A 13,283-nucleotide genomic window follows, 5' to 3' on the forward strand; every position below is an offset into this window, starting at 1 on the left:
TATATAAGGATGTAAAACCCTAAACTTAAGTTATAACTTATAATATATATTAATTATTTTTAACTTTTTTTTAGTTTTCGGGTATCGGATAATCCGATTATCCGATTTTTTTAGAAATCGACATCCGAATCCAAAAATTCGGATTATCCGGTTTTCGGGTATCCGAAAATTCGGATATCCGAAATTTCGGATAATTCGGATACGGATTTTTGGATATTTCGGGTTCGGTTTTGGATCCGGATTTTTTTGATGACCCCTAGGTAAAACCCACGCACATGCATAGGGATCGATTTGACTCTTTGAACAAGATAGAAAGAAGCAAGCAAACAAACATGCTTTTACGATAAAAGTTTAGAACACTTTTTGTGCGGTGTATCTATCCATGTTTTTTCAAATTTATTTTCTCTTAATTCATTCAATCAATTTTTTCACCTAAATTAAAGAGAGAACAACTCAACCATTTTATTAAAACCCAACAAAACATGAAGCATTATTAATCAGAAATAACCGAGTTTGTACTCTGAATCTCGTAACTCGTGATTATTAATTAATACATTAAACTTGTATAAAAATCTATTAAGATTTCAAAACCCTTGAATTCACCACCCCTTTTCATCTCTTAAACGGTAAATTTTTTTCACTTGTCTTTGTGCCCTTTTAAATGTATTGATCTTGACTTCGTTAATGGCAGATTCCAGTAACACTTTGCGAGCAGCGGATGATGAGTTTTCTGCACGAAAGTATGAATCCAACTCCGGCACTCCGATGGCTCGACGGATACCTTTCGTGTAATCAGCATCAGGGTTATACATGCTTTTGACTTCTTCCACCATGCCTGCGGCGACCATGCGGTCAACTCTGTCGTATAATACTTTTTTCAGCACCGGCAGTTGAACGTCAAGCCAGATAAAACAAGCTTCGTAGCTGTTAATAATTTGGTAAACAATAATAACATGATCAATCTTTCAAGGTAAAAAAGAAAAAGAAAGAGAATATATATTATTAGAAAGCACAAAGTCAAAGGAAACTTAGGTTTTACATCAATGATCAGCTCCACAACCCCTAACTTTAATGTAAAACTTATTTTCACTTTGTCCACCACTTTTTGTTGATTTTGAATAACATAACTAGACCATCACTTTTAAGTTTTAACCGATCCGTTTTGACTTTTGACCTTCTTTTATTTAGCCTACCCATCTAAAGTATTAACACACAATCATGTAAATTAAGATTAACATTTAACTATACAAATCAAATTGTGTAACTATGTATACAAAATAGTGTAATTACAACATAACGTAATTACATAATTGTATAATTACCGTATATATATACACTACTTGATTCGTACAATTAGGATAATTTAATTTGTACGTTAACTTTACTCTTAACATTAATATTACCTTGAACGGAAGCTGTGGTCGTCAATGAGTGCTTCGATAAACGAAATGGATCCACCGGTAATGATGGGCAACTTTCCATTCTTAATGACCGATTTCATGGCGTCTGAGGCCGAGATAACAAAGTTTTCAGCATTGAAATCAGTTTCGGGATCCTCCAGAATCCCTAGAAGATGTTGTGGGACCCCACAACATTGTTCTTCCGTAATCTTATTTGTGACAATATCAAGACCTTTGTAGGCCTTCATTTTGTCGGCGTAAATTATCTCGCCGTCATAACTGGTGGCGAATTTAATAGCAAGCCGTGACTTTCCGGTACCTGCGGTACCCATCACGACCAAAACCTTCTCCTTCGGTTGAACGACTGAGCAAAACGGTGTTTGCGCCATCGACAGGCAGTTGAGCGCCATGGTTGTTTATGACGGATGTAAAGGTAGTGGGGCTGTGGAAGCCAACAAATTATATGGTCAGTTGATGAGAGTTGAGATCGATGGTGAAACAGGTACGCTGTGAGGGTATTTATAGAAGGGGTGACGTTACCTTAAAAATTAAAATTAAATAATATTTTGGAATATATATAAAAAAAATAGAATAGTCCACCATATGAATGATATGATTATAATTTTAAACACCTCAAAACGTATAGGTTTTTGCGATAAACGTGTATGTTATCAATCACTCGAAAGGAGTGTGACTTGCTGAGATAGCACTTGTCAGTGAAGGATATAGAAATTTTAAATCTGAAAGATAATCATAAGATAAATATACATGGACTCGAAACCACCATAATATTAACTAATAGCACGTTGACCAATATAAAAAATAATAAAAATTAAAATAAACGAACAAACAATTAAATAAAAACAAAATTAACTTAAATAGCACAATAACTTAGATAAACACTTTAAAGTAGTTGAAAGTTGATACGGTGTAATGCAACTTCGTTCGATCTACCTCGCGTTTAAGAAAATCAAGGTTGGTGATAAATTTAACAATCAATCACCGATACAGGGCCGGCTCCAAAAAGACGAAAAAAATTTGGGCCAAAGGCGAACTTGTTTTTGGGCCTTAAGTAAAAGAAACATTTTGTTAGGTTTAAAAAATTTTAATTATAAATGGGCTTATTTGATTATGATTTAATTTGTGTAAAAAATTTTTGTATAAAAATAAGCTTAAAATTGTCTCAAATAAGACTAGAACTCACAACCTTTTGGTTAGATGTCATACTCCGTTACTAATTAGCTAGTGGTTATGTAATTGTGTTGAAACATTGATTATACACATGTTTTTGATAAAAATACATATATATTTTTTTTGAAAAAAAGAATTCGGGCCTAGCAGAGTGTCGGGCCTGTGGCCGTCGACTACCCTGCCATGCCTCAAAGACGGCCCTGCACCGATGAAAAGTAAAATAATTCTAATATTACCATTTAAACACACGTACATTCTCTTAATTTTGAAATGCATTCAAATAGTACATTCTTAACATTAATTTCAAAACAAATAAATTACTAAAAGATATATATAACCTATTTTGTCTTCACTCGTCAGTCGTCACGGTTGAAAATTGTCGAAAAAGTCTTCTTCAATCATACGCTAGTCGCCCCGCAACTCAATTCCACTAATCATGGCATCACTTTAACCATTTTTATTTGTGTAAAAAGTGTCTCTACTTTTAATTCCTTCCATTACGTGGTCGCATTGCTACTCTTTGATATCTTTTTTTATAATATACTAGGTTAGGTATGTATGTATAACAAATAAATTTATTGAAATAATCTCACAAAAAGTGAATACATAAACATGTTAGAAAACTTTTATATAAAGATGTATCAAGAGGTAGGATGAGTTAAACATTACACATAATGAAAAACAGAATTATATGTTGAGCTTCATAAATCTTTTATTATTTCTGTGTATAAAGTAACAATTGCATTTTGCGGAATCCTTGCTTGTCAATTTTCATGTTATGTATTTTATTACTTGTAAATAGAATTTTATAATATCAAACCAGCCTTAACATCATACGACAAAATTTATTGATATTTATTTGGGTAGATACTAAGGAATATGGAAGATTATATCATCATATGTAAATCATGAACTTGATGTCAAATTTTCTTTCTTGATATGGAATTCGAGTTATATTTATGGAATTCGAGTTATATTTTTCAGTGACAGTAACATCTTCTGAATTATTGTCATTCTTGCTTTTTATATCAGATTTTCTATATCTAAATAGACTTTTCGTGCTTTTTGTTCCTCAGCATGTCTCACAATAAGCAATGTTATTATGGATGTCAATTTATGACACGGACTTATTAACACGACACGAGTTTTTACAAGTTTGGATTTGCGTTTAACAGGTTTCGTGTTTTAAATAGGTCGACATGTTTAAGACATGCTAAAATTCGTGTTCTAATAAGTTAAAAACATGTTAACCTGTGTAGATTTTTAATTTAAAAAACAAATAAATATACACTCCTAAAGTCCTAAACCTAAAGGCATACTCATATACGACATTTCACTCATGTCTTTCATAACCCGACATTATATTTTTAATGAATGTTATGATTTGCTTCCATGATTTTTGTTTTAAGTATGTTATTATTTGTGGTTTTTTGTTTCTTATATGTTAAGGAATGTGATTTTTTGTTTCAAATATGTTATGGATTATGTATTAATTAAAACTTTTATGCATGTTTTGAAATTTTTTGTTTCATTACACATGTATTATTCATTGTATGTTTAAACAACTCCCTTAACATGTCTTAACAAGTTAACATGTTATTAAATATGTTTGTGTGTTCGAAAAAATGACACGATTAATTATTGTGTCGTATTCGTGTTCAGTACAATAGTTACTGTGTCTTATTGTGTCATGTCCGACATGCTATGACAACCTTACATGTTACTACCACAAATTGTAAAACGATTCGATAGCAAGAAAAATTAAAGATAAAACGATGATTTGTCTATATTATCAAATGATTATTTAAATAAAAGTATTGTATTTGCAAATTTCAAAGGAAAACATGTGGCATACGATTTGGAATGTCTAAAAACGGAGTTTTTGATACAACTACAAAAGGATGAAATGTTACTAATCAATTTGAATATTTTCCGATACATTAACATGATATTTGTTACAACAATAATGTAAAAAATGTAATTGTAAATTGAAGGGTTAATCTTGAATACTAGTAAAGTTAAGGGTTTATTTTGTTAAGTTATAATTTAGTTATTTGAATTGTAGTAGGTTTAGGAAATGTATGTCTTGGAGAGCAAGTTTAATAAGTCTATAGATAGGGTCTAGTTTATTAGTTTTATTTGTGTGAGTTAGAGAGAGTTGAGAGAGGGTTAAGAGAGAGTCAAGGAGTCTCATCTCCGTGTACGTTTGATAAGTTCGTGAAGTTCGTTTGTTATGTTCGTTTGATATATGAAAAGAGTCGAGAGTTGTCACCCCAATATCTCGTGTTAGTTTGTTTGATAAGTTCGTTTGATTCGATTGTTTGATCCGTCTTGGCTAACAATTAGTATCAGAGCTTAGGCTCGTTGATCACACGACTCTTGCATTGAAACGTTTCGCAAAGGTTCGGTTATCCCGTTCGAAGATTGAAGACGGTTAGAGTTTGATTTGTTGGTGGTTATAGTCGCCGGCCAGAAGCTAGAAATATTTTTGAAGCCACGTTCGGTGTGATATCATAATTATATAGAGAATTTTGCAATCCTCCAAAAGTCAAAACAATTAACTTTTTTATCTTGTTGTGGAGCTTTACGAAAAAGAACAGAAGTATTTATTTACTATTTATTTTTTCGTTTTGTTTATTGGGTTGTGGAGGAAAGTTAGCAGGCACAAACCTCTTTGAGGTGCTATTGTTAATCGATAAAAGAGAAGGAATATTAAGCAACTTGGTTGCTTGCTTGGGTCAAAAGTGATCAGTTTAAGAAACTGTGAGCAAGATGAAGAAACTGATTATGAAAGTGAAGGAAATTCGGTTTAGAACGATCCCGAATGATTTGTTTGGAGTTCGTGAAAGTATTAGTCAAGAACGAGTCGATGAGAAGAAGCAAGTTGAGAAAGAAAATTGCAACATGGTTTCAAAGTTAAGTACGGAAGGAACGAATGCTAAGTTTGAAGAATCGGTAAAGCAAGTATGCTATAGTCAGTTGAAAAGGAGGAACAAATACAAGAATAAATACAATTCAAGATTAAGGGGGTGAATGAAGGATTAATCTTGAATACTAGTAAAGTTAAGGGTTTATTTTGTTAAGTTATAATTTAGTTATTTGAATTGTAGTAGGTTTAGGAAATGTATGTTTTGGAGAGCAAGTTTAATAAGTCTATAAATAGGGTCTAGTTTGTTAGTATTATTTGTGTGAGTTAGAGAGAGTTGAGAGAGGGTTAAGAGAGAGTCAAGGAGTCTCATCTCCGTGTACGTTTGATAAGTTCGTGAAGTTCGTTTGGTATGTTCGTTTGATATATGAAAAGAGTCGAGGGTTGTCACCCCATTATCTCGTGTTTGTTTGTTTGATAAGTTCGTTTGATATGATTGTTTGATCCGTCTGGGCCAACATAAATCTTAATTAGAATCTTCATAGGTATACGAGCAGTGAACATTTGATCTTTTAGACATGACCTTATAAAATGATTTTCTAGTATCCATGTATCTGTCTTGTCATTGTCGTGTTAGATATAGTTGCGGGATTTCTCGGTATAAAAGCTGAAGCAGCACAAAATCAGGTTTGACAACAATTTTTTAAACTCATTTTTCGAATCAAAACATTACTAGAAAATAGACTTTTACCGACATATTATCGATGAATGATACGTTATTTGTATTTCATATGTAAGAATTTGTGATTTAGTGTTTGTTTTTTGTGTGATGAGTATATAGGAGAAGCACTTGAGGTTGTGGTTGTTTGAGTGCAAGGAACCAAGCCAAGAAGCATTTAGGTTCGGTGTTGGTGCAATTTTGTTGTTGATTTCTACTTAGGTAGGCCAGATTATGAAGTTTGAGGACCATTCGGAGACTAGCTCGAGCCATGATAGGACATGGTCACCAAATGCGTGTTCTGATTGATGTAAGATTTCTTGAAATTCATATTTACAATTTTATTTTTATATGTTGAGAGCTTCCTATATTCATATTTACAGTTTAAAAACCATTTGAAGACTAACTCTAGCCATGGTAGGACTAGGTCACCAAAGTTCCACCTACTCCTTCCAAAATTCAATAGACATGTTGAAGGTTTTGAGATATGCGAAAATATTGTTGATTTATTTCCTTATCGAAATTATTATGATAATTATTCCGATTACATCCATTGATAATTCTTACTAATTTTTTTAATAGTTCAGTGTATCTAACATTAATTTATTTTTAGTAATTTCAATTTATGGCCTCTCAACTTTGTAAATTGGCTAATTGCATGGAAAAATATTTGATGGAGATTAGGTTGATTATGTTTGTTATGGTTATTACAAATGTATTTTAGTTGTTAATTATCAGCAACAAAATTGCACCAACACCGAACCTAAATGCTTCTTGGCTTGGTTCTTTGCACTCAAACAACCACAACCTCAAATGCTTCTCCTATATACTCATCACACAAAAAACAAACACTAAATCACAAATTCTTACATATGAAATACAAGTAACGTATCATTCATTGATAATATGTCGGTAAAAGTCTATTTTTTAGTAATGTTTTGATTCGAAATATGAGTTTAAAATATTGTTGTCAAACCTGATTTTATGCTGCCTTGGCTTTTATACCGAGAAATCCCGCAACTATATCTAACACGACAATGACAAGACAGACAAGTATGCCGACAACTTTGTTAACCATTGTGATAAAGATTTAATCAAGCTAATATTAGTATTAGGGTTTGTTGTTTATTTTTCAAGTGTTGTATGAATAGAGATCAAAAGGAGGGCAGTGGCGGATCTAAGAATTTTGTCAAGTGGGTTCACAGTTCGGTCGGTTTGACGGTTCAGATCCTCCCGATTGTTCGGATCCTTTCGTTTCAATGGTTCAGGTCAGTTGGACGGTTTGTGTCAGTTCGGTGTACCAAGATTGAGATTTTACTAAAGATCACCTTTGATTCCTTAAAATAATGACCAAAACGTCCTTTCAGAAAAGCTAGCCGGCCTCCCTTTCTTATAACATGTAATACATAGCAATCACATGATTAAATTGCTACATAGAGAAATTATTCAAATTGTGTTGATTTTAGTTGACAAGAGTCACATAATTTGGTGTAGATTAAACATAGTTTTAGCTAATAAAAATATATTAGCTAAAAAAATGAATGTTATAAACTCACAGCTTTTGAAGTTAGCCATGTACAAACACTCAAGCACAATTAACCAGTTTAAAAAAATACCATGCAAAGAGTGGGAATTGTACCCAGGTTCTCACGTTGACAAAGCAAGTTGTTTACCACTAGACCATAATAAAAGCTTTGTTTATGAGTTCACTCGCAATTTATATGTGGGTTCACTCTCATATATTATATAAGCATTCTATATAAAAACCGAAACTCAGTGGGTTTCTGTGAACCCGCACCCGATTGTCTAGATCCGCCCATGAAGGAGGGTATTTAATACATAGGCTTCACGTGGCATGCCATTTTCTAAATTCTTTTTTATTTTAAATCTTTCTAATGATTTTTATGTTTTTACTTTGGATTCTTTGTAGGGAGACTAGGTTCTAACCGGGTCCAGAGCAAGACATACATGATTCTAGTTTCTAAACATCTAAGTATCTATATAATTTCCTACTATGAAATCCTATGTGTCGCTCTCAGGTTGTTTCCCCCATTCTCTAGAGCCACCGGATTGCTTGATTTCTAAATGGAGACTTCTCATGCATTTGACCCGAATTCACGGGTATGGGTCTTACCAAACCCGGATAGTCTTTAAATAGGTTATAACATCTCATATATTTATGAAACTCTTTCATAATCAAACAATAATTTTTGTGGGTCATGGGTTTCACCAAACCCGGATAACTCCTAAACGGGTTATAACATATCATTTATTTGTAAAATAACTCCTTAATCATCAAAGAATAATTTACACGGGTTATAGGTCTTACCAAACCCTCAATTGGGTTATAAGATCTCATTTATTAGTAAACACTATCATTAAACCCTAATTTATTTTATCTCCTTTACATGTTCTTTGTTGTTGGTCTATCATCTTCATCGCCGGTTAACTTCCGATACTACCCACCATTGTCAACTACGCTAACATCCCCTTTTTCATTAGACAAATATCTGTGTTCATGTTTGTTCATTTAAAAAAATCAACATGCTCGTGTCCGTTTATGTTTGTTCGTTAAAAATCTAAAAAATAACAAACTAATATATATGTATTAAATTAAAAACTAAACTACGTTAAAAAATAAAATAAATCATCATAAAATAGGAAAATGATTTAAACAAAAACTTAAAATAAACTCCCGTAACACGGGAGGATCAACCTAGTAATATAATATATTAGTATTTAACCATTATTTTAGTTATACGTAAGTTTTAATATGTTTAATCTCATAGTTATTAACAAGATTTTGTAAATAATGTTGATTTTTTATAATCGATTTCTTGCTCAATCCATAAATATTTAATATCAACGGGGTTGGAATTAATAACCAATATTCGTATTAGAAACTGTAATTCGATTACAATATCAAGAAAAAGTTAAAACCATGTATGTTTATCGCTAAATGATTATTCAATAAAAATAATTGCATGTGCACATCTCAAAATAAAAATACGTGGCAAACCATTTAAAACGTCTGAAAAGTGAGTTCTAGACGACAAATACAGTAGTGCTCAAATTGAAAAGTTAGGATACATTAACAAAATAATTGTTATAACTATAATATTAACAATAATGTAACTATAATCTTACAATTTAAAGTGTTGTTACTATTAGAAACTTCATAGGTAGACGAATAGTAGGGCACTTAATCTTTTAGACGTGACCTTATAATTTGATATCCTGGTATTTAAATAGGGTTTTCATGCTTTTCGTCTTTCATTAGAATAACCAATATATGAATTTTAAACTGTAAATTAACTACAATGGCAAGAAAACTTAAAGTTAAAACTAAAAACTATGTATATGTTTGAGTATTTTTAAATAAATGAATATTTAAGATTATTTAAGATAAATACTGCATTTATCATACCATTATTTGAAACGTCTGAAAACGAAGTTTTGGATAACTCAACTGCAAATTATACCAAATTGTCAATAGTATTTGATTACTTTGAATATATAATTAAAATAATTGATTTAACCATAACATAAAAATGTACTTGCCAAGCTTACGATTTAGTATCATTGCTTTTGGAAACTCCATAGGTAGATGAATAGTGAATATTTGATCTTTATACATGCATGTCCATATATATACTTTTAGGTTAAAATAGACATGTATAAACTTATCATATTAATAAACTAGGGTATAGGCCCGTGTTACACACGGGTAGGAAAACGTGTCACTAGTACAAAAACGGGCAGAAGGTGCGATGGGAGAAATCCAAAAGGTGCGGTTCCAAAGCTCCACCGCATCTTTTGACAAATTTGAACAAAATTTAAAATTAAAATTAATTAAATCAAAAATTTTAAATTTGAGTAATTTTAAATGCAGGAGTTGCGGTTCCTTTCTTTTTTTTTTTAACTATTTTTTTTTTTCTTTTTAATTCTTCTCTTGAACAACTATATTTCATAACATAAATTATCTCTTCTTTCGCTTTGTTTTGAACATCTTGCACTACCACACTATCTGAAAGAGTAGAAGAATAAATATTAGTCATTTTGACTTTTGCCACTAAGTTGAAGGTATGTTTTAATTTTAAGATATTTTTATGTATCATTGAATATATGTTCTTACATGTAGGTAAATGTCGAATTATTCATATCATCGTGATGTTTCATTCAATTATCAAGTGAATGCATGCAAATTTAGTTTTCTTACATTTATTGTTGAATTTTTGTATGTGTGTGTGTGGATGTTACGTGTACGTATGACATATTTGTCAACATATGCATTTAGGATAGTCGCATTTAGGATAGTGTTTTAGAGAATACTCGTCCAAATTTATATAATAAAGATAAATTTTGAATTGTCTCATTTGGAATTGTTTTTGAATATTCATTGGCATAAGGATGTGTATACATTTTAAAGTATTCACTATTTTAAAATAATTTTAAAACTTGGTTACTATTCTATGAAATTGGCCCATTTAAGAAAATGTCGGTAGCATTTTCTCCTTCTCCATTGGGTTTGAGTTTTATAAGAATACATGGGGAGCTAAGGTGAAATGAAGCAATTTTTTCCTGAAATAGTTAACACGTAAAAATGTACATGTATGAGGTAGAAGTTCAAACGTGGGTTAGGATCCACCGCCTAAGATCACCAGTTTACATACATTTATATCACTTGTTCGTTTATTTTTATTTCAGATGGATCGTGTTGATTGGATGTACAAAGCTTTGCATTCATTTGAAATTTATACGATGGGTGTTAAATGTTTTTTTAGGTTGCCAAAGAAAATCGTGTCAATAAAGAAAGTGGGTCGATTTATTGTCCTTGTTCCATATGTCAAAACTTTTAACATTATAATGGTACCAATTAAACAAAGGCACATTTATTCGAAAATGGTTTTAAGCCTATATACCATTGTTAGTCAAGGGATGGAGAATCACTAGTTGATTTTAGCACGTCATCGATCACTATTGACATACTATAACTATTGGGATTCAATGGTGATCAGTCAAAAAATTTATGCATTATTAAAGTCGGTTTAATAATATGTCAAATAATAATTAATTAATATACACAACGAAAATTAAGCGAGTAATCAAGAAATTAAAACCCTGACCGGATCACAATTACAAAATCAACAATATACAATTTATCAAATAGCTAATGATGTGATAAATTATCCCACGGTTAATGAATAACAAGTGAAACACTGAGAACTAATGAGCGATGTAGGCAACGAAACGGGACAAGTATGGTGGTTGCAGTGGTGTCTGTTACCAAATGTGTAACTTTTACGGGTCATAACTTGGTCTGTCGCGTCGACTTAATCGAACGGGTCCACTATTGCGCTAGAACCCTAGTTTGCGTGAACCTTGTACGTAATGTACGTAAGGAAGGGCAATAGTTGCTATATCAAATGAGCCAAGTGCGATCCTAATAAAACAGACTCGAACAAACCGGATCTCGAGCTTGAGTAATTCCAAGTATTTTATATTTATGTTATTAAGTTGATACAAGTAACTACTAAAAATCTTAAACTAATATATGTTGTTCAAACTTGTATCATTCCGTATACCATATAATAAAAAAGTTGTACACATTAAAATTATCAAATGAAATGAAACTAGAAAAAAACTTGGCGCGTGATCAGTTACATCCCCAAATCCAAAATATTTGACATTCCCTCCATCTTCATTCATCGATTCACCGCCTAATTGCAAACCTTAACTCTATAATCTCTACATTTGCGCCTCATCTCACCCTTTGCCTCCGGCGGTTTCACCCGGCCATTCACCATCTCAAGATCCCCATTCACCGTATTGAAATCAACCCCTAATCGGACCACCCATGATGACTGTTGACTGCAATCGTACCGCTCATCAGCCCCTTTGCCTCTTCAACACTGCACAGTAAGTGATATCTTCAATTCTTTTTCTAAGGTTATCTTTATGGAAGTGGCTCAATATTAGCTTAATACATGAATTTGTGATGTATGCCGTTATTATGTTTTATATGTGTTGGGAGCAGGTTTTTATCCTCAGGATTGTTCATGTTTTAAGGATTTCAACCTATCCTGCCGATACAAGTATTCTGAGGATTATATTTCGCTAATCCAATTGTCCTTTATTGTTTTGTTTGTTTTGCAAACGTAACCACGTGTTTAATGTGCTACTAAGAGACGTGGGTTTGCAACGGTTACTTCTGAGGCTCCATCAATTCGAACGTGTGAAGCAACGGATAGTGAAAGACCTAGTCTAGGGTTTATCCCGGATTTCTCGGGATTTCAGTTGTAATCTTTTGTTTATTTAAACGAGTTGAATTGGTCATTTAGAACACACACCTCGCACTCATAGCTACTGAAACTTATTGTAACACTTAGCAATTGATCGATTATCAGCTCCAACACTTGTAATCAACCTTTTTATTATTAATATATAGACGGTGATAGTTTTCACCGTCCGGGGTTTTTTGTGTCGGCGATCCTCAAGGGCTTTTTTCCCTCGAAATCAAATCCTTGTGTTCATCATATTTTTGATCTAGCACTCTACCTCACATACGAATTTGATCACAAAATTACTTTGTTAATTTTTGACCGAAACAATATGGTCAATAAAATTTTTAGATATAACTTTTAGAATTATTTGCCATCTTTGAAGTGAGTGAGGAATTTGGGCTTCTTTCTGTTGTAGTTAAGCATCATCACTCTTTTGGTATTCATGTGTATACTATTCTTTATAATTTTACCATTCATGTAATGTGGTCTTACTACTATATGCTACTATTCCCTATATTGAAAGTTATAACTCACATTCCCTACATGTAGAATGAGACTTTATGCATTCAGTTGTCAACTAAAGATTAGTACAAGAGGTCATCCACAAGCTAAAAATTCAGATGTTTTGTCTGTAAGTGTGTTTACAATACAATTCGTATTCAATTATGTGTCTATATAACAAAATATAATGTTTAGGCAATCTAATAATTTGATAATATCGGGTGGTTACAGGTGGGGGAAGGAGAGTTCCAAAGTTGGATTGCCATGCCTATGGTGTTAAGCGTAACAAACCTCTTTTTAAACTCATAGGTAAGTTCTTTTAC

At 32.2% G+C, this 13,283-nt stretch overlaps 1 protein-coding gene across 1 annotated transcript; it reads right to left on the minus strand.

Moving 5' to 3' along the window:
• Positions 1-411: 411 nt before the first annotated feature.
• Positions 412-1,798, minus strand: LOC143611738 (adenylate isopentenyltransferase 3, chloroplastic-like). The gene is made up of 2 exons (XM_077085897.1): positions 1,404-1,798; positions 412-924 (listed from the first exon to the last, which is right to left on the minus strand). The coding sequence occupies exons 1-2, from the start codon at positions 1,787-1,789 to the stop codon at positions 600-602; spliced, it is 711 nt and encodes a 236-aa protein (XP_076942012.1). The 5' UTR covers positions 1,790-1,798; the 3' UTR covers positions 412-599.
• Between the last annotated feature and the right edge of the window lie 11,485 nt (positions 1,799-13,283).

The sequence above is a fragment of the Bidens hawaiensis genome, unplaced genomic scaffold (assembly GCF_021521415.1).
Source record: "Bidens hawaiensis isolate Kalapana, Puna unplaced genomic scaffold, B.hawaiensis_p1.1 tig00032083_1, whole genome shotgun sequence".
Lineage (NCBI taxonomy): Eukaryota > Viridiplantae > Streptophyta > Magnoliopsida > Asterales > Asteraceae > Bidens > Bidens hawaiensis.

Bases quoted from the DNA above. Each gene is read 5' to 3' on its own strand.
- LOC143611738 (XM_077085897.1), bottom strand. From the start codon at position 1,789: ATGGCGCAAACACCGTTTTGCTCAGTCGTTCAACCGAAGGAGAAGGTT. The intron at 925-1,403 runs GTAATATTAATG...AATTATTAACAG, and splicing joins GACCACAGCTTCCGTTCAAG to CTACGAAGCTTGTTTTATCT.